At 48.5% G+C, this 26,305-nt stretch overlaps 1 protein-coding gene across 20 annotated transcripts in view; it reads left to right on the top strand.

Moving 5' to 3' along the window:
* The first annotated feature begins 10,323 nt into the window (after positions 1-10,323).
* SCLY (selenocysteine lyase) overlaps positions 10,324-26,305 on the top strand; it is a 32,347-nt gene continuing 16,365 nt past the window's right edge. For 4 of the 20 annotated variants that reach the window (XM_082396059.1, XM_082396075.1, XM_082396061.1 and 1 more), the window contains exons 1-5: positions 10,324-10,514; positions 13,314-13,474; positions 15,002-15,122; positions 19,384-19,480; positions 24,315-24,495. In XM_082396059.1, the coding sequence (XP_082252185.1) occupies positions 10,426-10,514; positions 13,314-13,474; positions 15,002-15,122; positions 19,384-19,480; positions 24,315-24,495 (649 nt within the window). In that variant the 5' untranslated portion in view covers positions 10,324-10,425. Of the gene's footprint in view, positions 10,515-12,149; positions 12,879-13,313; positions 13,475-14,259; positions 14,321-15,001; positions 15,123-15,148; positions 15,451-18,987; positions 19,086-19,379; positions 19,481-24,314; positions 24,496-26,305 lie in introns of those variants that run through there. The other 16 variants (XM_082396070.1, XM_082396073.1, XM_082396072.1 and 13 more) reach the window with 16 other exon arrangements.

Raw genomic sequence — 26,305 nt, 5'->3', positions numbered from 1 at the left:
GTAACATTTCTGGCTGCGGTCCATGTGCCCCACCAACCCAGGGACAGTTGATGATTTCTGATTTGCCGGGGGGTGGGATGCCAAGCCTCTGGCCAGCCAGACCAGCCCTGGGGCCGGGTGGGGTGGGGCAGGCCTGGGGCATGAAGCTGTGGCACAGCTCTGACTCTGAAGGTCAGTTGGAGCCCCACGACTCTGCTGTTTAAAATGGGGTATGTCAGCTGCGTGTTTTTCAGGCACACTTAGAAGGAAACAGCTCCCCAGGGTAGCCCTCTCAGGAGAAGGCTCGCATCTCGCCTCTCACCTTCCCTCAAACACACCCCCTCCAGGCTGCCTCCTTTGCAGCCTTTCTAAGGAGCTGGGCCGAGCGTAACTCGGGGGTCGAGCACTGACCTCCCGGCCTTGTGTCTCCTCTCTCCCTGCAGCCCTGGTCTTCGCACCTCCTGTGTGTTCCTTTCAGCCACTGTGCGTTGTTGCAGAACGCCGGCCCCAGGGAGCAGTGTCGTGGGTTGTGGGTAGCTTCACAAGACGCCCTGCTTTACCTGCCCTCATCTCCAAGCGCTGAAAGCCTCAGAGGCCTGCTTGTCTGATCGGCCGACCTCAGATAAGTCGGGCTTTGCACATGGCTGGAGAAGTCTGCAGTACAAACTTCATGTTAAAACGTTGCCCTATTCAGACCATTTGCAGTAGCTAAACTATTTTGAATGTAGTCTTTGAGAGGAACATGTCCCTTCGTGGTTGCCGGTTTCAGTGCTCCAAAGTGTCCGTGCATGTCTTCCTCTGCCCTTCGTTACACTCCCGGGGCTTGCACACTCGTCTAGGAAGACTTCACAACTTCGGGAGGCGACAGTGCCCTTCCCCGTGGCTTGGCCACAGCCAGGCCACTCTCAGGACATCTGGGGGCAGAGGCAGCATGTCTTTGTCTTAGGGCAGCAGAAGCGGATTCAGCAGTCCTTCTGCTGGCTGCTGGAGCTTAGCAAAATAGTCTCGGAGGGCAAACTCCCAGGCAGTGGTGATCACCACAAAGTGTTACATGTCTTCCGGGGACAAATCCCAGTGTTCCCTGGGTTGCTCCATTAGCTCCACCCTTCTTTCTTTAAAGAACTGTGAAAAAAACCAAATTCCTGTTACCATCGGACTTTTTGCTGATTTGATTATCAGATCAAGCAGAATTTTTTCATATACAAAGTCCAACAAGATGTTAGCCACCACAGGGGACACGGGTTCGAGATCTGGTCCAGGAAGAGCCCACACGCTGCGGAGCAACTAAGCCCGTGTGCCACAACTCCTGAGCCTGCGCTCTAGAGCCCGCGAGCCTAGAGCCCGTGTCTGCAACAAGAGAAGCCCGCGCACTGCAGCTAGAGGAAGCCCGCACACGGCAACGAAGACCCAACACAGCCAAAAATAAATAAATAAATTAATTAATTAATTAATTTTAAAAAAAGAGACGTTAACCACCAATGGCAGCTTTAACGAGACCCTTTCCCAGGTGGTGCAATCTGTTCCGGGATCGTTTCAATTCCATCCACTTAAAAATGTTTAATCTTGGAAAGTCAGGTTTGCTACAAGTTCATTATCCTTCATAAAATAAAGTGTCTAGTAAGATGCTAATATATAGTTTTAGGAGAATAATGTTTTCCTTTGCCAAGGAGGAACTCGGAAAATGAGAAAACCTGTCACACCCTTCTTCCCGACGCTCCGGTGGCCCGGCCTCAAGCAAGTCCAGCAGGTTGGAGGGGCCAGTGCAGAGGGGCCCATATCACCTGCTGAGGTTACCGCTCACGCCCTGGGGTTCCACGGGTTACCAAAATTGATTTATTGAAAGAATTGTAGTTTGAAAAAAGTTCTTCAAAAAACTCCGTGACAGAGGCCTTTGGGGACCTTGCATTGTTAAGAATGTCTGTTTATTCACGTCAAGCTGTATAAACTGAATTATAATCTCTTTTTAAATATCCATCTTAGGGCTCATTCACTTTCATTGCCAAATGCACTGGGCCAGAGTTCTTCCGGTAAATTCACTGTTCCTGTTGGTTTGGTTTGGTTTTTAACTTATGGCCAGTTGGAAGAAATAATCCATGTCCCAAGAGCTCCCGGTGCTGGAGGGGAGACTGCGGACAGGCCCCATGCACTGCAGTCCAGGACGAATGCTGGGCCGGGGCCAGGGGCCCGCAGAGAGGGTTAGCACTGGCTGCGCGTGGGCCGGCACCTCGTGTGGCCCCCACAGGGCACATCCAGGGACGCTCCCCCTGCTCTGGTGCCCGAGTGAGGCCTGTTGGGTCTCCTCTCCGCCTGGCAGGACTCACTCGTCTGTGTTTTATTTGTTGGCGCTGGATCCTCATCACCTCGGTGTCAGCCCTCACCTTCCGCACGACGCATCGTTCCCAGGAGATGCGTGGTGCTTGATGGCCAAAGATTGTTTTGTCTCCTAAGCCAGTCGTTACCAAACAGCTCTTTTTAGAAATTTGTTCCAACCTCAGTACCCCTGTTCACCTGCGTCTTCTCTTCCCCCAACCAGGATGAGGTTGGGAGCCGTAGCTGGGGGCAGCACTAGGGAGAAAGAGCCTTGATGCAGCCTATTCCGAAGCGGTTTCAGCCTCAAGTTCGAGTCTGAGCAGAGAAAGCCTGTGTCCCAGGCGAGCACGGTGGCTGGGTGGAGCCGGTGTGGTCGCTGGTGTCTCGCCAGGCTGGTGACCAGGGTGTGACACGGACCACAGTCTCTGCAGAAGGGCAGCAGCGCAGGAAGGCCCGGCCACAGCCGGCTGAGACCAAAGCAAACGTGGGCGGCCGCCTCACGTGCTGCCAGAGGGCTTCCTACAGCAGCCCGTCCTGTGTCACGTCTTCCCACGCATCCAGAAGCACCTGGGCCTGGCACACGGAGCCCCCTGTGGCTGGGCCTGTCCACCCTGCCAGCCGCTGTGCCGGGGACCCTGGCCTCAGAGCAGTGCTTGCCCACCTTGTGGTGAGGCCCGCTCTCCTTAGACTCTGAGCTTCCCTCCTGGGGCTCCTTTCAGGATTCAGTTCAGGTGGTGCCCCCCGTGAAGCCTGTCTCACAGGTGGATGGGCAGTTCCTGGAGTGTCCTCATCTCGCCCAGGCTTCCAGAAGCACCAAGGAAGTGGTCCACGCTTGCTCGCATATGTATTTCTGCCTGTCCCGGGCGTTGGTCAGCATCTGGAGCACAGGGCCTCACCTTAGTCATCTGGCAATAACTGAGCAGGTTCTTACGATGTGATGACTTAACATTGAGTAGATGTAGCAAGAGCTTAAGAGCACGGGTCCGCCAGAGGCAAGCCTGCTCGGGACAGGCCCCTGCCCGAGACGGGGCACGCCGGCAGGCCCAGGCCACACGGGCCGGCAGGCCCAGGCCACACAGGCCGGCAGGCCACCTGCCCTTCAGCTGACAGATGCCATGTCTGAACTGCTTGCTTAGCTTGAGTAAATGGCTCCGTGGAAAATCCTGCAGAAAAAGAAGGAACAGTATCCAGCAGACTCAGGATAAACGTGACGCTGGGAATGAAGTGTAGGATTTAAAGAAACTTTTTCAGGGGAAAAGAAGTCCGCATGTTTAGGAAAATGTGGTAAACAGCACCTTTGACCCGGAATCAAAAATTCATAAGGAGACTACAGGCTAAGATGAAATGGCAACAGAATGAAACTATAACCATAATAATAAATGCACAACAGTACAGGGCAGGACCGATGCTGGGAAAACAGAGCAACGACATGGAGACAAACTTGATTAATTCTCCCAGAATGCAGACGAGGACAACAGAGACAAAAGCCATCTGCAGACAGCGGACAACAGGACAGAGGGGACTCGTGCTTGCGGCTGAGATGCAGCCACAGGACTGGCTTAATCTCCTCTGTGTACCAGGAACAGGGACAAAGATGAACTAGGCATACTGTAAATTGCAATGTCACGATTAGTCATTCGCGAAATGCAAATCAAGACCACTTCACACCCACAAAGATGGCTAAAATTTTTTTTTAAATGTTTTTTAATTAAAACAAAACAACCAGGCATCAAATGTTGCTGAGGATGCTGAGAAATTGGAATCCTCAGGTTAAATATAAAGTTACCATATTACCCGGCAATTCCACTCCTAATTATATAAGCAAGAGACCTGAAAATACATCTCCATGTGAAAACTTGTACATGAATCCTCAGAGCGGTGCCCTTTATAATAGTCACAAACTGGAGACAATCCAAATGCCCATCAAGTGATGAATGGAAAAGCGGAATGTGGTATAGCCAGGCAAAGGAATAGTAATCGTCAGCAAAAAGGAGTTACTGATACATGCTACAACCTGGACTGAAGCCTTGAAAACATTTTCCTAACTGAAAGAAGCTAGACACAACGGCCACATGCTGTATGATTCCGTTTGTATGAAGCACCCAGAAAAGGCAAATCTTTAGAGATAGAAAGTGGCTTGTTGATAGGGGTTGTGGTGAGGAGGAAGAGGGGACTGAATGCTAATGAATACGGTGTTTCTTTTTTGGGTGATGAAAATGTTGTGGAATTAGATGGTGATAGGTGCATAACCTTGTGAATACTAAGTTTTACACTTTAAAAGGGTGAAATTTATGGTATGTGAATTATATCTGTTTTTAAACATTATTGAGAAATTAAGATGGAAAACTAAAAAATGTTCAGTTACCCACAGGAAGGCAAGCAGAAAGGCAAGGCAAAAAGAAACAGAGTTGAGAACCAGATGAAACAGATAGAAAGCAAATCATAAAATGGTAGATTTAAGATTTATTACCATTTAATAATATGTAAATGGTCTAATACACCCAAAGACGAAGACTTACAGAGTGGATTACTATAGTGTGGAGAGGTGTTACCATTGTGGAAAACTGGGTAAGGGACTCTGTATAATTCTTAAAACTGCATTAAACCTACAAGGATCTCCATAAAATTTTAAATTAAACTATATACCCAGCACCCTAGAAGGTATTGATAAAATTGACAATACCTAGTAATCAATACAAAATTTCAGTGTATGCAGAGGCAAGAAAACAAGAGCCACGGCTAGAGGGGAAAAAAGTCGGAACAGACCCAGAAATGACAAATATGTTAGAGACCAGAGCATTAAAACAGTTCCATAAGGTAGAGAAAAGATTATTCATGTTAAGTAAAGAGATGGAAAATATAAGACACAAAATAAGCTTCCTGAAGAAAAACACAAATGTGTGATGAAAAGTACACTGGATGGATGGGTTTAACAACAGATTACATATTGATGAAGAAAAGATTCATGAACTTGAAGATATAGCAATTAAAAACAAAATGAAAAACAGCGGGTGGGATCTAGGAAAAAACAACCCTCAGAACTTCAGTGAGCTCTGGGGAAACTTCATACAGCCCAATCAACTTGTAATTAGAGTTTCCCAAAGGATCAGGGGAGAGAGAAAATTATTTGAAGATATAATTCCTGACAAATTTCCAACTTGATAAACACTACAAACCCACGGATACCAGCTTCAAAGCACAATAACATGAAGAAAATTACATCAAATCACATTCTAAGTTGCTTAAAATCAGTGACAGAGCAAAAATATTAAAAGCAGTCAAGAAATAAAGACACATAATTTATAAAGGGTGATCACACATTTCTTGTTGGAAACAATGCGAGCAGGAAAACAGTGGAGAAAAATCTTTATTGAAAGAAAAAACTCTAGAAAAAAAGCTAGAATTCTATATCTAGGGAAGATATCAAAGATGAAGGCAAAATAAAGATTTTTCTCATATGTACAAAAGCTGAAAGTCATACCAGCAGACTAGCACTGCTAGAAACTTTGAACAAAGTCCTCAGGCAGAAGGAAATGATACCAAGTGGAAATACGGAACCACATCAGGGTTTGTCAACCACAGCACAATTGACGTTTGGGGCCAGATTTGGCCCCAAATTGGGCTATCCAGTGCATTGTAGGGTGGTTAGCGGCATATATGGCCTCTACTCGCTAGATCCCAGAAGCACCAACCCTCAGTTAGAACAGCTAACATTGTCTCTATACATTGTCAAATGTCCCTTGGTGGGAAAGTCACTCCCAGTTGAGAATCACTATTAGATGGATGTTTCTTTTCTTTCATAGTTTTCATCTCTTTATGCTTTTGAGCAATAATCTGAGAGAATTCCTATGCTCAGGCATTTAGTGCATTAATTCACTTTTTATGCCTATTCTATTCAGCCCATCTATTGATTTTTTAAAAATATTTATTTATGTATTTGGCTGCGTTGGGTCTTCATTGAGGCATGTGGGATGCTCCGTTGCGACGTGTGGGCTTCTCTCTAGTTGTGGCGTGCAGGCTCCAGAGCGTGTGGACTCTGTAGTTTGTGGCACGTGGGCTCTCTCGTTGAGGCGCGTGGGCTCAGTAGTTGTGGTGCATAGGCTAAGTTGCCCCGCGGCACGTGGGATCTTAGTTCCCTGACCAGGGGTTGAACCCGCGTCCCCTGAATTGGAAGGTGGATTCTTTACCACTGGACCACCAGGGAAGTCCCTCTGTTGATTTTTTAAAAACAGACTTTATTTTTCAGAGTGGTTTTAGGTTCCCAGGAAAACTGAGCAGAACAGAGTTCCCGTATAACCCTGTCCCTATATGTCTAACCTCGTCTACTACCGACATCACACAAAGGTTAACATTTGTTACAACGAATGAACCTACATGGACACATCATTGTCACCCACATGCTACACTGGGGTTCACTCTTGGTGTTGTACATGAGTTTTCACAACTGTATAATTACATCTATTATAGTATCATTCAAAATGGTTTCACTGCCCTAAAAATCCCCTATGCTCTACCTCTCCATCCTTCCCTTCCCCCCAATCCCTGGCAACTCTACTGTTTTTAAACCTCAATTATATTTTATTTACTTATTTATTTAATTTATTTATTTTTGCCTGTGTTGGGTCTTTGTTGCTGCATGTGGGCTTTCTCTAGTTGCGGCGAGCGGGGGCTACTCTTTGTTGCGGTGCACGGGCTTCTCATTACGGTGGCTTCTCTTGTTGAGGAGCACAGGCTCTAGGCACGCGGGCTCAGTAGTTGTGGCTCGTGGGCTCTAGAGCACAGGCTCAGTAGTTGTGGCGCACGGGCTTAGTTGCTCCGTGGCATGTGGGATCTTCCCAGACCAGGGCTCGAACCCGTGTCCCCTGCATTGGCAGGCGGATTCTTAACCACTGCACCACCAGGGAAGCCCTAAACCTCGATTATTATAGTTTCTGTCTGATATGGTTTGTTTTTCTTAAACCCCAGAGTTATTTCAGCTTTTTTTAAAAATAAGCTTTATTTTTATTTATTTACTTATTTATTTTTGGCTGTGTTGGGTCTTCGTTGCTGTGCCTGGGCTTCCTCTAGTTGCGGTGCACGGGCTTCTCATTGTGGTGGCTTCTCTTGTTGTGGAGCACGGGCTCTAGGTGCGTGGGCTTCAGTAGTTGTGGCACGTGGGCTCAGTAGTTGTGGCTCGCGGGCTCTAGAGTGCAGGCTCAGTAGTTGTGGCTCACAGGCTTAGTTGATCCACGGCATGTGGGATCTTCCCAGACCAGGGCTCGGGCCCGTGTCCCCTGCATTGGCAGGATTCTTAACCACTGAGCCACCAAGGAAGCCCTAAACCTCAATTATTATAGTTTCTGTCCGATATGGGTTGTTTTTTTTTTTTTGCCTCACCACTCAGCATGCGGGATCTTAGTTCCCCAACCCGGGTTGAACCTGCGCCCCCTGCAGTGGAAGCGCAGAGTCTTAACCACTGGGCTGCCAGGGAAGTCCCGATATGTTTTTTTACTGTTGTTTGTTCTTGTTTTATGACTGCCTTTTTAAAAAAATAAGATATACCCCCTTATCTCCTTGTAGACCTTTCCTGTATTGAAGACACTCTGAGTGCTGTATGACTTTTTTCCCTTAGGTGTGAGTTCTGTTTGGTGCATTTACTACCTCATTTCCATGGAGATGGCATTCCTCAAATGTTTGGTCTTTATTGGGCACTGATTTCGTAATTAAGACACCCTGTTAGGGCACCTGTTGCATCTGTTTGACCAGCCCGCTTGGAATCGTGGTGGCTGCTACCGCTTTTAGGAAGAGTGGAGAAGAGGCCACTGGTCCTCTGTGTGTGGGTATTGCCAGCCACGTGGGGCGCTGTCTTGTCTCTGACTTCACCACGACACTCACTATATCCACCTGGAAACACAGACCCTCTAACCGCTGCCTAACTGGTCCAAGGGGGGCTGGAGATGAATCAATCCCCTTGTCAGTGGTCCCTGGGCCCCTCCAGCTCCCATCCTTACGGCCTTCCATATAGACTTAGAGAATGAAACATGCCCCCCACCTTTGCTCTTAACCTCGTGCCCGCTCACTGCCTCCAGGACTTTACCTCTTGTTTCTTTTATCTTCAGCTTCCTTGTTAGCTACCTCCCGTCAGCTATAAACATGCTCAGTCTCTAAAACATTTCCCCTTCATCTTGTACCCCTTTTACCTCCTTCCTCTACCTTTTGAAGAGCTGACTGCCTTCTCCACCCTTTCTTGTCCTGTTCTTTCCTCAGCTCTGCATCATCCCTCCCCCACCACTGCTTTACTGAAATTCCTCTCGCTAAAACCATCAGTGTCTCCTGATTGTCTACTGAGTATCAGTAGACACTTCAGATTTCCTCTCAGCTGCACTTACACTACCTTCTGTATTTTGACACTCTGCCTTCATTCCCTTTCCTTTCCTCCTCTTTTGACTGGCCTTGAGCTTCTGTGTATCTATTTGCTTCTTTTTTATTATTATTGTTTTTTTAATTCGAAAGGGTATTTTTTAAAATTAATTTATTTATTTTGGCTGCGCTGGGTCTTCGTTGCTGCACGTGGGTTTTCTCTAGTTGCAGCAAGCAGGAGCTACTCTTCCTTGCAGTGTGAGGGCTTCTCATTGTGGTGGCCTCTGTTGTTGCAGAGCACGGGCTCTAGGCGCCCGGGCTTCAGGAGTTGTGGCTCGCGGGCTCTAGAACGCAGGCTCAGTAGTTGTGGCGCATGGGCTTAGTTGCTCTGTGGCATGTGGGATCTTCCTGCACCAGGGCTCGAACCCGTGTCCCCTGCATTGGCAAGCGGATTCTTAACCATTGGGCCACCAGGGAAGCCCTCTGTTTGCTTCTTAAATGTTGGTGTGTCCTTTGCTCCTGGCCGCATTTGGCAAGAAATGAGCTCGGTTTGCAAGCAAGAATGAAAGGAAATAAGGAGTCCAGAAATGTGGAGACTTGCAGAGCTGGAAAAAAACAACTTCTTCTGGACCCCAACAGGAGATCAAATTGAGCAAGTCTACAAACATCCAATTAAAATTCAATTTCTTGACAAAGCATTCCTGCATTCAAATTCTGGCTCCATTACTCCCCGTGTAAACTTGGGCAGATGCTGACCTTTTCTGTACCTGACTTTCCTCATATATAAAGTGGGGATAAAGGCACCCACTTGATAAGGGTGTTATCAAGAGGAAACTAGTGAATACACGAAAGGCGCTTGGAACAGTGCCTGACACATGCTCAGGGCTCAATTAAACTTAGAAATTGTTATTTTGCCAAAAGGGCAAGAGACAGTGGGTGGCTTCATTAGAATTCAAGCATCTGGATCTTTGCCCTATCTCACCGCTTTCGCAACTGACTTGTGTTACGGTTGGCAGGGTACACGAATGCTAGACATGTCCATTTGACTGCCTCTCAGACAAAGCAACAGATCGGAAACTCAGCCCATCACCTTCCCCGCCCCGGGGCTCCTTCCTGTCCGGGTAGAGGGACTAACATCCTCCTCCCTCACCCTCCCGCGTGCCCCGCATTCAGCAGACCCCGTTCCCTAAATCTGTCCGGGATCCATCTTTCCTGCGTTTTGCGCCCGGGCTTGGTGTTCCTCATGTCTTGCCTTGGCTCCTGTAACAGCCTCCACTCCAGACCCCTCAGATCCACCCGCAGGAAATGAGCCCTAATTTCACCCAAAGTCACCCAAGCAGAGGGTCGGATCATGGTGGAGCCCCCCGGGACAGCGGTGACGCAGGGCATGGCCCGCCGGCCTCGGAGGACTGGGTCTCCCGCTCCAGCCGGGCGGAAGCACGCGGACCCCTCGCTCCCCGGCCGCCCCCCAGTCCCACGCCGTCCTCGCTCCCGGTGCCGCCTAGCCGCTCACCGTCCAGGGCCCGCCCTCCGCCGCCGGGACCACGCCCCCTTTGACGCGCCTGCAGCCCCGCCCCCAGCCCGTCACCTGACCGTGCGCAGCCGGGGCCCCGCCTCCCGGCGGAGCGCCACTGAAGCGCGAGGATTGGCTGGGAGTGCGCACCTCAGCCAATCCGGATTCGCCCCGGTCCTCGCGGCCCCGCCTCCTCCCGGTGGCGCTCCCGACAGTGACATGCTTTGCCGGTTGGGGCCGCGCTCCGGGCAGGCGGGTTGGAACCCGGCCGCGGCGGGGTCGGGATGGAGGTGGCCGGGCCGCGGAGCAGGGACGCGCGGGGGCGAGCGGCGAGTCAGCCTGGCAGCCGAGCAGAGAAGAGCCCGCCGGAGAGGTGCGCTCCTTGAGCGGAAGGCAGGGGAAGCCGTCGGCGCCCTCCTCCGGGAAGCCCTCCAGGCGCCGCGTGGCGAGGTCTGAGGGTGGCGGCCGGCCGGTGGTCACTCCCCGAGGGAGGGGGCGGCCAGCTGGTGGTCACTCTCCAGGGGAGGGGTCCTTCCCGGAGAGGGGCAGCCAGCTGGCCGGCCTCTGGCGGGCATGAGGGTCCGCGCGGGGATGCAGCGCCGCCCGGCTGTCCGCGCGGGAGGCCTAAAGCAGGGATGAGCGCTGGGAGGACGAGCGGATGCGAGGCGTGGCCTGCGAAGGGCTCCGGGGAGGTGACGCTTGGGCTAAAACCTGAGTGACATCCAGGAGTGAGCCGCACAAGTTCTGGGAGCGAGCGCGCGGGGAAGAGGAAACCGCAGCAAAGGCCCCGAGGGCAGGAATGAGCCCGCGGGGTCCAGGGCAGCGAGGACTGCGGAGCGGAGGGGCTTGGGGCAGCTGTCCGCGAGCAGAGCCGCAGAGCCCAGGAAGGACTTGGGGCGTCCTGGAGGTTTGAGAGGGGAGTGACGTCATTTAATTATATTACAAATTACTACTTTATATTTTAAAGGAATCCTTCTGGCTGCTTTGTAGGGAGTAGGGGTTGCAGAAAGCAGGGAAGCCAGTTGGGAATCTTTTGTCATAATCGAGGAGGGAGAGGCGGTGTGGACCGCAGTGGTGGCAGGGGTGGCGGGAGAAGGGTTTGTACTGAGAATAAACCCGGCACTTGCTGATGCGTCCTCGGAGTAGAGGAGAGGTGAGGTTAAGAAGGATGCCCCGAGGCTGCTGGCCTGAGCACCTGGCAGAGTGGGGGTGAAGAGAGGGGGGCACTCCAGCCCAAAGAGCTGTTCCAGCCTGCTGGGACCTTCCCCTGGGCGGGGGAAATGCATCTTTGTTTGTTTGTGAGTCTTCGCCCTCAATCCAGGAATTTGTTAAATAATTCCTGGGTAGGAGGGGTAATCCTCTCTACCTGAGTATGAGGAACGGGTGTGTGTCTTTAAAATTTGGGTCCAGGCCTAAATCTGCCATGTCTTTCATTAGGTTTCATTTGCTTGGAGCTGAGAAAAGGGAGCTGGGAAAATGTACTGAGTGGAGAAGAGATTCATGATGCCTTTTTCTTTTTGGTTATGAACCTAATAAAGTTTAGCTTTCCCGTGCAATATTGATAGCACTTTAAAGAAGTAACAAATAATGGGGCAGAGTAGTCTTTGAAGTGTTCTGAAATTCAAGCTTTGAATTAGCTCAGCCAAGCAGGAGATTGAAGAGCTGTGGTCACTAGTAGTTTGAGGAATTTTGGAATACTTATTGGAAGTGAGAGCAGAGTTAGAGGCACATGCAGGTTTAAGACTCAACAGGACCCAGGGATTCCTAATACCCGGGTGGCCAAGGATGGCTGCTCAGACTTCCCAAGCCCCAAAGCCTTGTGCTTGGGCATCTTAGAGACAAGATGCTGCATTAAAACACTCCATGGGGGGACTTCCCTGGTGGTCCAGTGGTTAAGAGTCCTCACTTCCATTGCAGGGGCCACGGGTTTGATCCCTGGTCGGGGAACTAAGATCCCACATGCTGCAAGGTGCGGCCAAAAAAAAACCACTCCATGGGTTAAAGAACCTGTGTTTTAACAGCCACCATTGGTAATTGTGTTTGAATTTTCATGTGGATTGGTTTAAACGCTATTGCTGATTTTAAAGTCAGGTAAAATAATTAATGGTATCTGGCAGGATTGCCTACCTACTATTACATATTCACGAAAGTTTCTGAAAGTTTTTGATACTGGTAAAAAGATATACGGATAAATTTCACTTAGGGATCTTTCAGGGGCTGTGCACTTTCTGTGACATTTGTCACCATATAAATCAAGCCCCTACTCTGTGCCAGCCATTGTCCTCAGTGTTGGCGACAGAGCTGGGAGGAAAACGGGAGCTTGTGGAGCTGCTGTTCTGTTACTTTCTGTTGAGATAGAGAATAAACAAGGAGCAAGTCTAGCGTATTAGATGATGGGGTGCCTTGGAGAAACGGGGTGCCAGGGAGCACAGCCCTGGGGAGGAGGGCATGGGTGGCTGCAATTTTATTTAGAGCCCAGGTTGGCTCACAAGAAGGTCAAGTTGGAGCAAAGACCTAAAAAGTAAGGTAGGGGTGTCAGTGTGGTCATTCTAGGCAAAGAAAACGGAAAGTGCAAAGGGAGGAGAAGAAGCCTGCACATGCCCCCCAGCCCGCAGAGGAGACTGCATGCAGCTCAGGGGAAGCAGAGGGGGGAGAGGGGAGCAGTGGGCACCTAGATCACCCGAGCCTCACGGCCACCGCAGACACTGCAGGGAAACAGAGGAAAACTACTGGTGAAGTGATGAGGTTGAAAAACCAGGGAAAAAGCCCTGGGGAATGTGCGGCTCCCTGGGACTGCAAGGTTCCCCTGCTTCCCTCAGGGGGAAGGCGGGAGTCGGGTAGGTAGCCCAGGCCCAGCGGACCACCCCTCCTACCAAGCGGTGGAAAGGAGTTTTGAGAGTTTTGAAAGTCCAAAGGGACAATTTCCTAACAGTGATAAAGGAAACTAGCAAATACTATTGATAGATGGTTGGAAAACACGTGTACCTTTTCCATAAGTAATGAAGATGTGGAGACTTCTGAGCGCAGCTTGTAGAATCTGGTACATGTAAATGCAGAGAAGCACCCCGACCTTGACATTATTTGCTCCTGTTGATATGATAGACAGGGTGCAGCTGTGTTTCCAGATTTCACCTTCTTTTCCCTAATAGGCACGTCTTTATTTTCTCTCCAGCAGGAAAGTGTATATGGACTATAATGCAACCACCCCCCTGGAGCCAGAGGTCATCCAGGCCATGACTGAAGCCATGCAGGAAGCCTGGGGAAATCCCAGCAGCCCTTACCCGGCAGGTAATTCTAGGAGACACACACAGATCAGAGATGTGGGGGGCAGAGGTACTCTTAGAGAAATTGTATACCACATGGGATGACTCGGTTTTGAATGGATTTTCTGTTAATTGCAAATCTTTAGCTGTAATTTTGGGTAGCTTTTTCCTGAGAAGTCCAAATTTGAGCCTTGTTGATACCATAATCTTTCATCTTTAACATACTCTCCTGTCCTCCTTTCCCAGATGAAAAAGCTGTCTTATTAAGAGTTGTTTGTAGTGACAGTACCTATTAAAACCCTGTCACGTGTCTGTCTCAGTCGACCGTTACAAAATTTGCAAAATAGATCTTTTACCACATCAGGATCACATAGAATCCTGGTCTCCTTTTTTTAGAAATAAAAATTACTTTCAAATTCTTCAGTTATAAATATTCTTATATGTTTCTCGTTTATTCTTGTTTTAATGTAGAGCATTAAATTGGAGGTCTTGGAAAAGAATTTGCTTCAGATCAGGAGTTACATGGCAGAGTCACGTTGTGTCTTTCAGACAGCGAGCTGAAGCTGTGTCTTCTTATTTAATGCTTTATCAGGGGTAATGAAGATAAACTATCTTAACTGTGGATCACGATGAACTAAAATAACTTTCAGACTACTGCCACGCCCTAGGATTTAGCAATACCTGTGTACAAATTTATAGGCTTTTATGGGTTCTCATGTTGGTTTGCTTATTAAAAGCTTCACAACTTGATAACTAAAAGCTTTTGCAAAATCGGATACTAGTCATTCATTAACTTTGTTTGTTGGTTTATATTATACATGTATTCTGGCTAATCTTCTGGACATTGCCTTGTAGCTAATCATTCCTCTAGTGAAACTGAAGTTTCTGACGCATAAAACTGGAGAATCCAGAAACAGTTAAGTGCTAATAAAAAGCATTTATCATGAAGAAATTTAGGAATAACCCTCAGGGAGAAATAACCCTTCTAGACCTGATGAAGCCTGTCTGTGGATTGCATGTTGCCTTGACAGCCTTTGCTTCCACAAATTAAGAACCATAACTAAAAGTGCATTGCAATAATTCTCTGTTGACACTCAGGTAGAAATGGAAAAGAAAAAAAAAAAAGGAAAGAAAGAAAAAATCACCTGTATGATAGAATGGTTTCATTATTTTCACAATATTATGATTTAATAATGATAATAATTCCTTGGAGGGTAATCTGTTTTAAGGCAAATATTAAGGAGGTATGGGAAGAGTTTAGAAACCCAAGATGTTTTTTACTACCTCGCTTATAACCTCCGTGTCCATCAGTTGAGGATGGACCACATAAAGTATGCAGAAGCCCTGGCGAGAGTTCTGGTCCCCCTTAAAGCAATGGTGTGGACTGTATTGATGACCTAGGAGGAGAGTTGCAGCATTTGGCCCAAGTGGAAAATGCACGTTATAAATGTGCAGTGTGATTGATTTCCCCTGCTCACTACCCAAGAAAAAATTATGTAGAGCAAGTATGGAAAATGTATAGTTTTGCTGTGAGAGACAGAAACCCCCAAATAACTGTAGATTAAACAGCTTGAAATTTATTTCTCTCACCGTCCAGGGCTCATGTGGCTGCTCAGCCACTACCAGAGACCCAGCTCCTTCTATCTTAAAGCTTTTTCCATCTTCAACATGCACCTGCCCCTTGTGGTCAAGATGGCTCCTGCAGTTCAAGCCATCACGTAAGCAGTCCGGCCTGTGGGACAGAGAGAAAGAGGACGAGAAAGGGCTGCCTGAGTCCTTCAAAGACATTTCTGGAAGTTGCAAGTACCACTCTGGCCTGTAACCCATTGCCAGAGGTTGGTCCCATGGCCACGCGTTGGCATTTCAGTTGCAGTGGAAGTTGGGAAATGAGGTCTAAATTCTTAATTCATCTAAGAATTTCTTCATTTAAACGTGGCCTTAATTAAGATGTGTTCCAGCTGAACATGTCTCCATGGTAGGGAGGGAGAGTGGCAGCAAGGGCAGCCCCAGCACAGACGGGCTGCCCACCAGATGCTCCCGCCACAGGTATCTTGGAGTAGCGGGATTGCAGGAGGTTTTGAGTATTTTCTTTTTGTGTCGTGGTATTTAATTCTTCTACAATCAGCATGCCTAGTGTAATGAGAAGAAAACTTTACTAAAGCCAAGCTTTTGTCTCCTCAAAACTCTGTTTCTAGCTGACACGGCAGTACGCACGCTGTGCTATGATGTTCCCCGGCTCACCCCCCAGCGCCTGTGGGTGCCTCTGGCTGTGGAAATGCGGGGAGGGTGCCACTGTGGGCACAGTGAGTTAGGTTGACGGTGCTCTGGCACGCACCCACTTCTGTCATTAGTGAGGACCTGCATGGTGGGTGGGCATCAGGACTCAGGTTCGCAGCTGAGGGCGTCCGCTCTCAGAGTGGGCCAGCGGCCTGCAGCATCTCGGGTTGGTCCCCAGATGGAACCCAGCTCTCCTAGCCCTGGGTTCTGGGGTTTTCCCACCATCACCCTCCTGCTGCAGTCAGGGATTCCCTAGGGCCTCTTCCCCAGGTGTCTTTGACACACTCAAGGGCAGCCCTCCCTCAGGAGGGAGGGTCTGGGGCTCACCTTCAAGGGCTCCAGTCCTTCCCTGTGAGCCGTCCACTCAGCTGGCCTGGAGGGCGCTTACTCTGTGCCTGGTGGGTGGAGCAGCCAACAGACAAAGGTCCTGCTCTTGTGAGGGGGCAGCGGGCAGCGGGCAGTTAACAGATACAAGTGTGCGAGGTGGACAAAGCCCTGTGGGGAGCAGTAAAGCCAGATAGAGGGCAGACAGTTCTGCGGGAGGGGTCCCGCTTTGCGGAGGGTGATCCTAATCTCGGATGACATACGTTTGCAGACAGGAGGAGGGGACACCTGGGGAGGCACTGCAGGCAGAGGGTTGCAGGTGACAGCAGGGGGCTCGGGGGTCCAAGGGGTTTGGGGGCAGTGCCACGCTGGGCTGTGGAGGCCACTGTGAGGTGAGGGCTGGCTCTCGTGGGCCCGGGGTGGAGTGCGTCTGGAGGGCCTGAGCAGAGGGTGACATAACTGAGGTCACTCACGAGGCCCCACACTCTGAAAATGTATTAAGGACCCCAAAGAGCCTCTGCTTACGCACGCTTTGTGTGTAGATATTTGCCATATCAGAACTTAACGCTAAAAAACTTTAAATAGATACGTATCTATTCATTAAAAGTAACAATAATAAATCCATTACATGTCAACTTTTTTTTTATGAAAAAGAAACTATCTTTTCCAAAACAGAACAAATTTTGTGAGAAGAATGGCACTGTTGAACATGTTTGAAAATCTTCAAGGTCTGGATAAATAGAAGACGTTTGGGTCCCATACCTGGCTCTGTATCCAGTCCATTGCAGTATTCACATCACGTAGCCTCTGGAGGGCTTCCTTATATGCTTGCGAGAAAATGAGTGTAAAAAAGGCAAATGATGTCTCAGTATTATTATGAAAATAGTTTTGACTTTGTGGACCCCCAGAGTTCCCCAGAACACACTTTGAACACAGGTGATTTAACCAGTGTTGGTTGAGTACCTACTGTGTGCCGAGCATTGTTCCCGGTGAGGGAACAGCACAGAGCACAAAGAATGTTTGGGTTGTCAAGGCATTACTTTGGCCGCTTTGTGGAGAATGGACCGCAGTGGGGTCCGTGGAGTTGAGGTCATGCCAGGGGAATATCCCAGCAGTGGCCTTGACTCAGCTGGTGGCTGGGGCAGGGGGAGGTGGGGTTGGATTCTGGATATTTTTGATGGCAGATCCTACAGGATTTGATAATGGATTGGGTGATGGGGTAGGAGAAAGACAGGAGCTTTCACCCTGGTCCCCTGGAAGGACTGAGTTGCCATTTACTTACTGAGAAAGGAAAGGCTGGGAGCCTTTGAGAAAGGAGCCAGTTTGGGGGGAGGGAGGCAGGCATTCAGCTTTTTTTGTTTGTTTGTTTGTTTTTGTTTTTAAATTTATTATTTATTTATTTATGGCTGCGTTGGGTCTTCATTGCTGCGCACGGGCTTTCTCTAGTTGCGGCGAGCGGGGGCTACTCTTCGTTGCGGTGCGCGGGCTTCTCATTGCTGTGGCTTCTCTTGTTGCAGAGCACGGGCTCTAGGCGCATGGGCATGTGGGCTCAGTAGCTGTGGCTCACGGGCTCTAGAGTGCAGGCTCAGTAGTTGTGGTGCACGGGCTTAGTTGCTCTGCGACATGTGGGATCTTCCCGGACCAGGGATCGAACCCGTGTCCCCTGCCTTGGCAGGCGGATTCTTAACCACTGCACCACCTGGGAAGTCCCCGGACATTCTGCTTTGAATGTGTGTAGTTTCAGATGCCTGTTGGACATCCAGGTGGGGTGAGTGGCGTCCAGAACAAGGTCTGGGTTGGAATTTTGGGCGTATGTTGATGTACAAGTTGTGGACATAACCTTCTTTTTTCTTGGGTAAACACTATTTACCATAAACACCTAGGAGCAGAACAGCGGGGTCAGATGGGAGGTGTAAGTTTGACTTCCTAAGGAACTGCTGTGCTCTCTCCAAAGTGCTTGTACCAGTTTCTGTTCCCACTGATGTGAATGAGAGTTGCATTTTCTCCACATCCTCCTGACCACTTGGACTGGCCAGTCTTTTCATTTTAGCCGTTCCAATAGGTACATCATGGTGGTGAGGTAGCCCCACGAATCCTTATGTAGAAGGGTCTCCAAGACTTGTCGATAAGTGGAAAGGGAAGTTTTTGCAAACCAATTTGTAAATTATGAAACCCATTTTTGAAAAGGAAAAAGAAAACCCTGTGAAATGCTTCTATGAAGGTCTACAGGCGCATTGAAACAGGCTCCGGGGGCCACACGCCACATGGGCCACCCGATTGTCCTGGGAAGGGCAGTGGGGCATGGGCAGGGGACCTGCTGCTGTGGGATCAGCCCAGCAGCTCCTCAGAGGGGGCTTCTCAGCAGAATCCTGGAGGAGGAGTGGGCCGTGAGCTGGTGGACGGGGTTTGCGCGGCACTCAGGAGGAGCTAACAGGGGTCCTACCCAAACTGATTGACATTTACTGCAGTCTTTCCAAGTATCACTAATTGAAAGGACTGGGTTTCCTAAACACCCCAGACCTTCATTGCTTGTAATTAAAACCTACGCAATAGTCTTAAGGAGTGTGTGGATTACTTTGTATATTTATTTTTACCACATCTTTTTACATTTCTATCTTTATGTTTTATTATTTATATGTTTATTTTAGTGGTACCTGCTCAAAAAAATTTTTTTATAAATAGGACTGAATAGTCAAAAAAGTTTGGAGACTACTGGTCTACAGACTAAAAATGGTCATCAAAATTTTCAGAATTCCCATCCCAGAGCCTTTCTTTCTCTGCCACATGAAGTTTGGTTCCTGTTTTCCTGCTCTCCAGTGAAACTAGGAATAGCTGGGCTCCTAGCAGCTGTTTGAAAGCAAATGTGTCCCTGAGGCGGTGACCTTTCTAGTTACCTAGGGGACCGGCAGTATGACATATGGCATTGGGCTTTGTGTCGAGGAGTCACAAGTTCTATTTTTGCTTATTTTTGTTGTTTTGCAGCGTGATCTTAAGCAAATTATTCCATCCTTTCATTCTCCTGTCTTGACGGATGGGAAGCCAGGCAGATGGCCACAGCTTCCCCTCTCCCGTAGCATCCGGTAAGAAGAAAACCGTGTCTCAGGGAATTGTAGGGTTCCCAGGCATCCTCCCATATTTGTTTCTGGCTCTTACTAAGTTACTGAAATCTCAGTAGTTTTCACTGATTTGCTGACATCTTACAGCTGCCCCTTTGCCAAGTGATTTCTGGTCGTAGCTCACGTTAGCGGAGCACGTTTTGTCTTAGAACTACCCACTCAGATCCCTCGCTCCTTCATGTCTGGTTGTTCTTTTAAACATGTGTTGATTGGACTTGCTGAAGCAAAGTTAATGAATTTCCACTTTGCTCCCTCAAGGTAGGAAGGCCAAGGAGATTATCAATGCAGCTCGGGAAAACCTTGCCAAGATGATAGGTGCGAGACCTCGAGACATGATCTTCACTTCCGGGGGCACAGAGGTAAACAGTCTCAACAGTCTCATGTTCTTTTAGCTGTAAGTTATTTTTTTAAAAAAGTAGAAGGTGGCTGCCTCTTGGTATTATTGATTTTTTAAAAAAATTTTATTTATTTATTTATTTATTTTTGGCTGCATTGGGTTTTCGTTGCTGCACGCGGGCTTTCTCTAGTTGCAGCAAGGGGGGGCTACTCTTCGTGGTGGTGCGCAGGCTTCTCATTGCGGTGGCTTCTCTTGTTGTGGAGCATGGGCTCTGGGCACGCAGGCTTCAGTAGTTGTGGCTCGTGGGCTCTAGAGCACAGCCTCAGTAGTTGTGGCGCATGGGCTTAGTTGCTCCACGGCATGTGGGATCTTCCCGGACCCAGGCTCGAACCTGTGTCCCCTGCATTGGCAGGCGGATTCTTAACCACTGAGCCACCAGGGAAGCCCGGTATTATTGATTTTTAAAGAAAGAGTAATGCTTTGCCCTTGATATAATTAGCCAACATTTATCTTGTAAGTGAATTCCAGGGGGCTGATAGGATATTTGTTGCATAACTTATAAATTAATTTGCTTTGCATTGCTATTTCAATAAAGAGAGTTTCCCCTTCATTTTGCCCTGTAATCATTCCTTTGAATCCCACTAAGTTGCTTACCTTATTAAGAGTGTGAGGTTTCCGGTCAGAATGGCCATCATCAAAACATCTACAAATAATAAATGTGGAGAGGGGGTGTGGAGAAAAGAGGACCCTTCTACATTGTTGGTAGGAATGTAAATTGGTGCAGCCACTATGGAGAACAGTATGGAGGTTCCTTAAAAAACTAAAAATAGAACTACCATATGACCCAGCAATCCCACTCCTGGGCGTACATCTGGAAAAGACAAAAACTCTAATTTGAAAAGATACATGCACCCCAGTGTTGATAGCAGCACTATTTACAATAGCCAAGACATGGAAACAATCTGAATGTCCATGGACAGATGAATGGATCAAGAAGATGTATAGATATACAATGGAATACTACTCAGCCATAAAAAAGAATGAAATAATGCCATTTGCAGCAACATGGATGGACCTAGAGATTATCATATTGAGTGAAGTAAGTCAGACAGAGAAAGCCAAATATAATGTGATATCACTTGTATGTGGAATCTTAAAAAAATGATATAATTGAACTTATTTATAAAACAAATAGACTCACAGACATAGAAAACAAATTTAGGGTTATCAAAGGCGAAGCGGGGGAGAGAAAAATTAGGAGTTTGGGATTAACAGATACACACTACTTTATATAAAATAGACAACCAACAAGGACCTATTGTAGCACAGGGAACTATATTCAGTATCTGGTAATAATCTGTAATGGAAGAGAATCTGAAAAAGAACATATATATAATGGAATCACTTTGCTGTACACCTGAAACTAACACAACATTGTAAATCAACTATACTTCAATTAAAAAAAAAAAGTTTCACGTTTGACCCGATTTCGAAGGTACTTCTTTTTAATTTGATAGAAGATACTCAGTGGCAGTGTGATGATGTCAAGGTCTCTACTCAATTAATAATTCTCGCCATCTCATTTCCTTATTGGAGAAGAAGGTCATCCACGTGTGACGTGACTATCCACATAAAAAACCAAGAGAATCTGCAGCTAGATTATTAGAGTTAGTAAGTAAATTCAGCAAAGTTATTAGATGAAAAAATCGATTGTATTTTTATGTACCAGCAACAAACAGGTATTTACCAGAGCACCAAAAAATATCAAATACTTAGGAAATAAATCTAGTAAAAAAGCTTTTGTAAGACACCCGCACACACACGTTGGGAAAGGAATAGAAACGTTACTGAGAGCCTTCAAAGAAGTTCTAAATAAATGCAGCATATACCATGTTCACAGATGGGAAGACTCAGTACGATAAATATGTCAGCTCTTTCCAGATTGATCTGTAGAGTCAAAGCAACTTCAGTGAAAATTCTGACTCTCTTTTGATGGAATCTCGCAAACTAATTTATATGGAAATACACAATGCCAAGAATAGCCAAATCTTCTTCAAGATTAAGAACACAGTGAATTGTTCTACTAATTAAGGCAGATGGTCTTAGGGCAAGGAGAGACACGAGGCCCGAAACAGGGCCATACCTGGATGGGTCCTTGTCACGTGACAAGGCCTGGCCTTTGTGATGTTGAAGAGATGGATTTCTTAGATAAAATACAGGAAACTTTAATCATAAAAGAAAAGGTCGATAAATTCTACCACCACCACCACCACTAAACAATTTGTAGTTCATCAGAGAACGTTGAAGGAAATCAGAAGACCGGCCTGACAGTGGGCGAAGATCGTTGCAGCACGTAACTGAGAGACGACTAGCATCCAGGATGTAACGGCAGGCAGCCCGGTAGAAAAATGGGCGAGAAAAGTGAATATGCACTTCACAGAGAAACCCATGTGGTTTCTACGTGGGAGAAGGTACTCAGCCTCATAAGTGATCAGAATACAAAGGTAAACAACATGGGTTGCCTCTGCCCACCCATCAGGATGGTGACAATTAAGAAGCCCAACAACAGGAAGTATTGACAAAGGATGTACAGCAGCGAGCACGCACGGCGCTGGCAGGAGCGTAAGGAAGGTGGGTTGGCATCACCTGTGAAGTGGAGGCCACGCCACCCTATCAGCCAGCAGCTCCCCTCAGGTACGTACCGTAGAAGAATGGGGCATGTGGGCAGCAGGGGCAGGCAGGACTGTCCGTGGTAGCGTTCATGACAGCCAGAGACTGGGGACGACTCAGATGTCCCTCCCAATAGCACGGACCGATATTCACACCTCCGATGCCGTCCCGGGTGGAAGGGCACCACACAGTCCCCTGCAGCAGCGCGGAGGGATCGTGAGTGTGGAGCGCAGGGCGTCAGCCAGAGGCTATGCTGGGCCGGGCCGGGACGAGCCAAGCTGACCAGAGGGGAGGGGAGCTGCCGCCAGGGCCCTGGGCACCGACCACCCCCCAGGACCAGACTCCTGGTGCCCCGCAAGGGGCCGCCCCAGCTGCCCTGTGGGCCGTCCTGGTCTGGCCGGGGGTCAGGTGCTGAGGAGCCTGGTGGCCTGGGGGCACGTGGTACGTCTTTAGTTGTGACCGACCGGTTCCGACAGAAGCTGCTGTGCTCCCAGTGCTACCTGGGCGCTCAGCGTGGAGTCCTGTGCCCTTTGGTACCTGCAGGTGGAGGCGGCACATGGGAGGGGCCCAGGCACCTTTGTCGCGTTCACGGTGGGTGGGTTCAACTTTGGCCTGAGGTGTGCAGCCCCCGAAGGCCCTCCTTTCTGGACCAGGAGTCGCTGTGTTTTCTGCGAGGGGGTGACCTGGGACTTTAAAGAACCATCTGCCTTCAGAGAAGCACATCCAAGCCCTCCATCCTGACCGTCTCCTCCCCATCATCTGGTTCGATGTGTCTCAGATCTGGGTGAGCCCTGCCGTCGGCCGCCTTGTTCTCCATCAGGACCGCCTGTTAGACTCTCAGTGCCTTTTAAGTCCTCCGACCGCCGGGTGACAGTGTGTGGTCCCCTCAGCACAGGACAAGCGCAGCCACCGCCTTCCCGCTGGGCGGTGCCTTCAGATACTCGAATAGGTTGGATCTTCAGTTTAGAGAAAAATTAATTCAGTCCAGTTCCATTCATTTGAAGGTCAAAAAGAGGCAAAATAAGCAAAATCACTTAGGGATCCTTACATAGGAAGGAAAAGCATAAAGAAAAGCAAGGAAATGATTACCATACAAATCAGGGTGGAGGTTAGCTGGCATGGGGGTGGGGCAGTGATTGAGGGCGGGTGGGAGGTGTTTCCTGCTGTGGGTCATGTTTTCGTCTTGACCCAGGTCACGGTTACTCAGGCCTTCACTGTCATGCTTTCTCATGAAACTTACATTTCTATTTTACACACTTTTCTGTGTATATGTTGTATTTAGCAATGAGAGAAAAGGTCCTTAAAAAAAAAAAATCTCCCACCCATCCCCTCAGTTATCCACTTCCTCTCCCTACAGGAGACCAGTATTGTTAGTTTCTGTCGAGTCCTGCAGAGAGAGCCTTTGCCTTAAAAACAGATTAAGTGTGTAGATTTATATATTCTTTTCCCCTTCCCTTTTTACCTCTTCAAGGATTTTGGGGATGTATAAGCAAATGTGTATGTATCTCGCCCTTTTTATACAAATTGTATGATGCTGCATATAATGCTTGCTACCTTTTTTCATTTAACAAGTGCCTTTGAGATCTCTGGCATCAGCCCTTGGGGCATTCCCTCTGTGCGTTTACATCTGCTTGGGGTCCACTGAACAAGTCCCCTTATTGATAGACGGTGAAGGGTTTCCTAAGGTTTTGCTGTTACGTCATTGTACACTTAACCAGTAACCTTTTACATCCATCATTTTGCTTCTGTGCAAGTGTAGCTGTAGGATCAAGTCCAAGAACTAGACTTCCTGGGTCAGAGGGCCTGTTTGATAGATATGCCAGATGGCCCTTAACAGAGGTTGTGCCAGTTCACATTCCCACCAGCGATGGTCGCCTGGGCAAAATATTCTTTTTTGACAGATTTAGAAAAATTTTAAAATGCATAATGTTGCTTAACAAAAAGCCTGCGTGATCCACTGGAAACGAATTCCGACATTTATGAAAGTTGAAAACCCCCAAATCTTTGTAGTTAGGCCTTTCAGAAGATGCAGCTCAGGAGCTGATTTTCTTTGAGACCGTTTTTTTGTTTGGTTGTTTTCTTTTTAAATGTTAGCTACAAAGGAAACTACAAATGAGAGAGATTGTTACTCTAAGTCTCCCCTTAGGATAGTTTTCATAAATGATTTTTCTGCTCTGTCTCTGCAGTCAAATAATTTAGTAATCCATTCTGTGGTGAAACATTTCCACAAAATCCATGCCGCAGTGGGGGACACGGCCGAGCATCCCAGCCCAGTGGAGGGGGCCCTGCCTCACATCATCACCTGCACGGTGGAACACGACTCCATCCGCCTGCCCCTGGAGCACCTGGTGGAAGAACGAGTGGCCGGTGAGTGGGCAGCTGGCTGAGGTCCGGCGGGGCCACCCCGGCCCGACCCGGGCGCCCTGGTGAATCATTTACCCTCTGACGCTTGGGCTCCTGGCTGTGCCCAGGGGCGAAGGTTACAAGGCCTGTCCTTCCAGATTTTCCCTGAGGGAGAAATCAATCACCAGTGCGTGGAACTGGTCATTTATCACCGCATGATACGTCAGGCTCTTGTATATGATAAATACGTGTATATTTAATAGCATGCCTAGAAATGCTAACCCGTGCTTTTCATTATTTGATTTTAATGATTGAATCTTGGCTTGCACTCCCTCTGGTAGAAACAAAAAGGATCCAATAGACATCAACTTCTGGTGGTAAAAACAAGAATAAGTGCACCCCTGCTGGGAGCCTGTTATCTCAGAGGGGAGGTGAGGGCCTCCCGGGGTGAGGGGAGCAGAGGCGGGGGTGGGGGGTGGGGGGGGGTGCTGGGGCCCCACCGGGAGGTGCACCTGGCCAGGCAGTCTGAGGGGCAGGTGGGGCCTGCGCAGCAGTGGCAGTGGCCCTGGTTACTTCTGGTCCTTTCACTTTTCCTGTGATGTGACATCTCGAGACACAGGGTATAGATGCTAGCCTTTGAAAACGTAAGAGACAGTTGTCCCAAGACAGCCAGGGTTGACCTCTCCTTGGAATAAGACTGGTTTTCTCCGCAGCATTTGCCTTCTTACCTAATCTGCCTGGAAACCTGAAGGGGAGGCAGGGGAGAGTGTTTATCTTAAAGATAAAGGGGTTGTGCCAGAGCTGCTCGGTTTGACTGTGAGCCTTGTTACCACTTTTCCCCTTTGACCACTGGAAAGGTTTTTCTCTTGATGCACCACTCTAACTAAAAAAAAGTCAGGTCCAACTTCTTGTTTAAACTGTCCTTCCTCTTAATCCCTGGTGCCTTTTTTTCTGTGTCTCAGGTACAGGGAAGGGCAACTTAATACATTGTTATTAGTTGCTGTTACATTTCACCTCTTGTTTAAAATTGTACACGTTTTTACAAAGAATAGGCGTGCACCTAAAGATGACAGAAAGGCTTCAAGTATTGCTGTAAAGTAAAGGTTCTTCCCCACCCCCCCATCTTCCCCACGCCCCCCATCTTCCCCACGCCCCCCATCTTCCCCACCCCCCCATCTTCCCCACGCCCCCCATCTTCCCCACGCCCCCCATCTTCCCCACCCCCCATCTTCCCCACCCCCCCATCTTCCCCACGCCCCCCATCTTCCCCACCCCCCATCTTCCCCACCCCCCCATCTTCCCCACGCCCCCCATCTTCCCCACCCCCCCATCTTCCCCACGCCCCCCATCTTCCCCACGCCCCCATCTTCCCCACCCCCCCATCTTCCCCACCCCCCCATCTTCCCCACGCCCCCATCTTCCCCACACCCCCATCTTCCCCACACCCCCCATCTTCCCCACACCCCCCAGTCCTGCTCCTCGGAGGCAGCGCCCCTTAAGTTTGCCTTCAGTTTTTCTCGTGGTTGGCATTATCACTTTAATTACTTCCACTTTAATACTTAATAATCTCCATTTCTTAGTTTATTAACTCAAGCATCTATTTGTTGACTCCCTGGTATAAAATGGGGACTTGACCTCACCTGTCTCACACCCCTCCACCTCCACACGGTCCAGTTGTTGCTGTTGTTGTTTTTTAATATATATGTCAGCTTTATGGAGATGGAACTCACGTATGATACTCTTCACCCGTTTGAAGTGTACGATTCAGTAGTTTTTAGCGAATTCACAGAGTTGTGCAACCACCACCACAGTCAATTAGAGAGCATTTCCTGAC

This window comes from Balaenoptera borealis, assembly GCF_965194805.1.
Source record: "Balaenoptera borealis genome assembly, chromosome: 6".
Lineage (NCBI taxonomy): Eukaryota > Metazoa > Chordata > Mammalia > Artiodactyla > Balaenopteridae > Balaenoptera > Balaenoptera borealis.
This window is presented reverse-complemented; position numbering and strand designations above follow the sequence as displayed.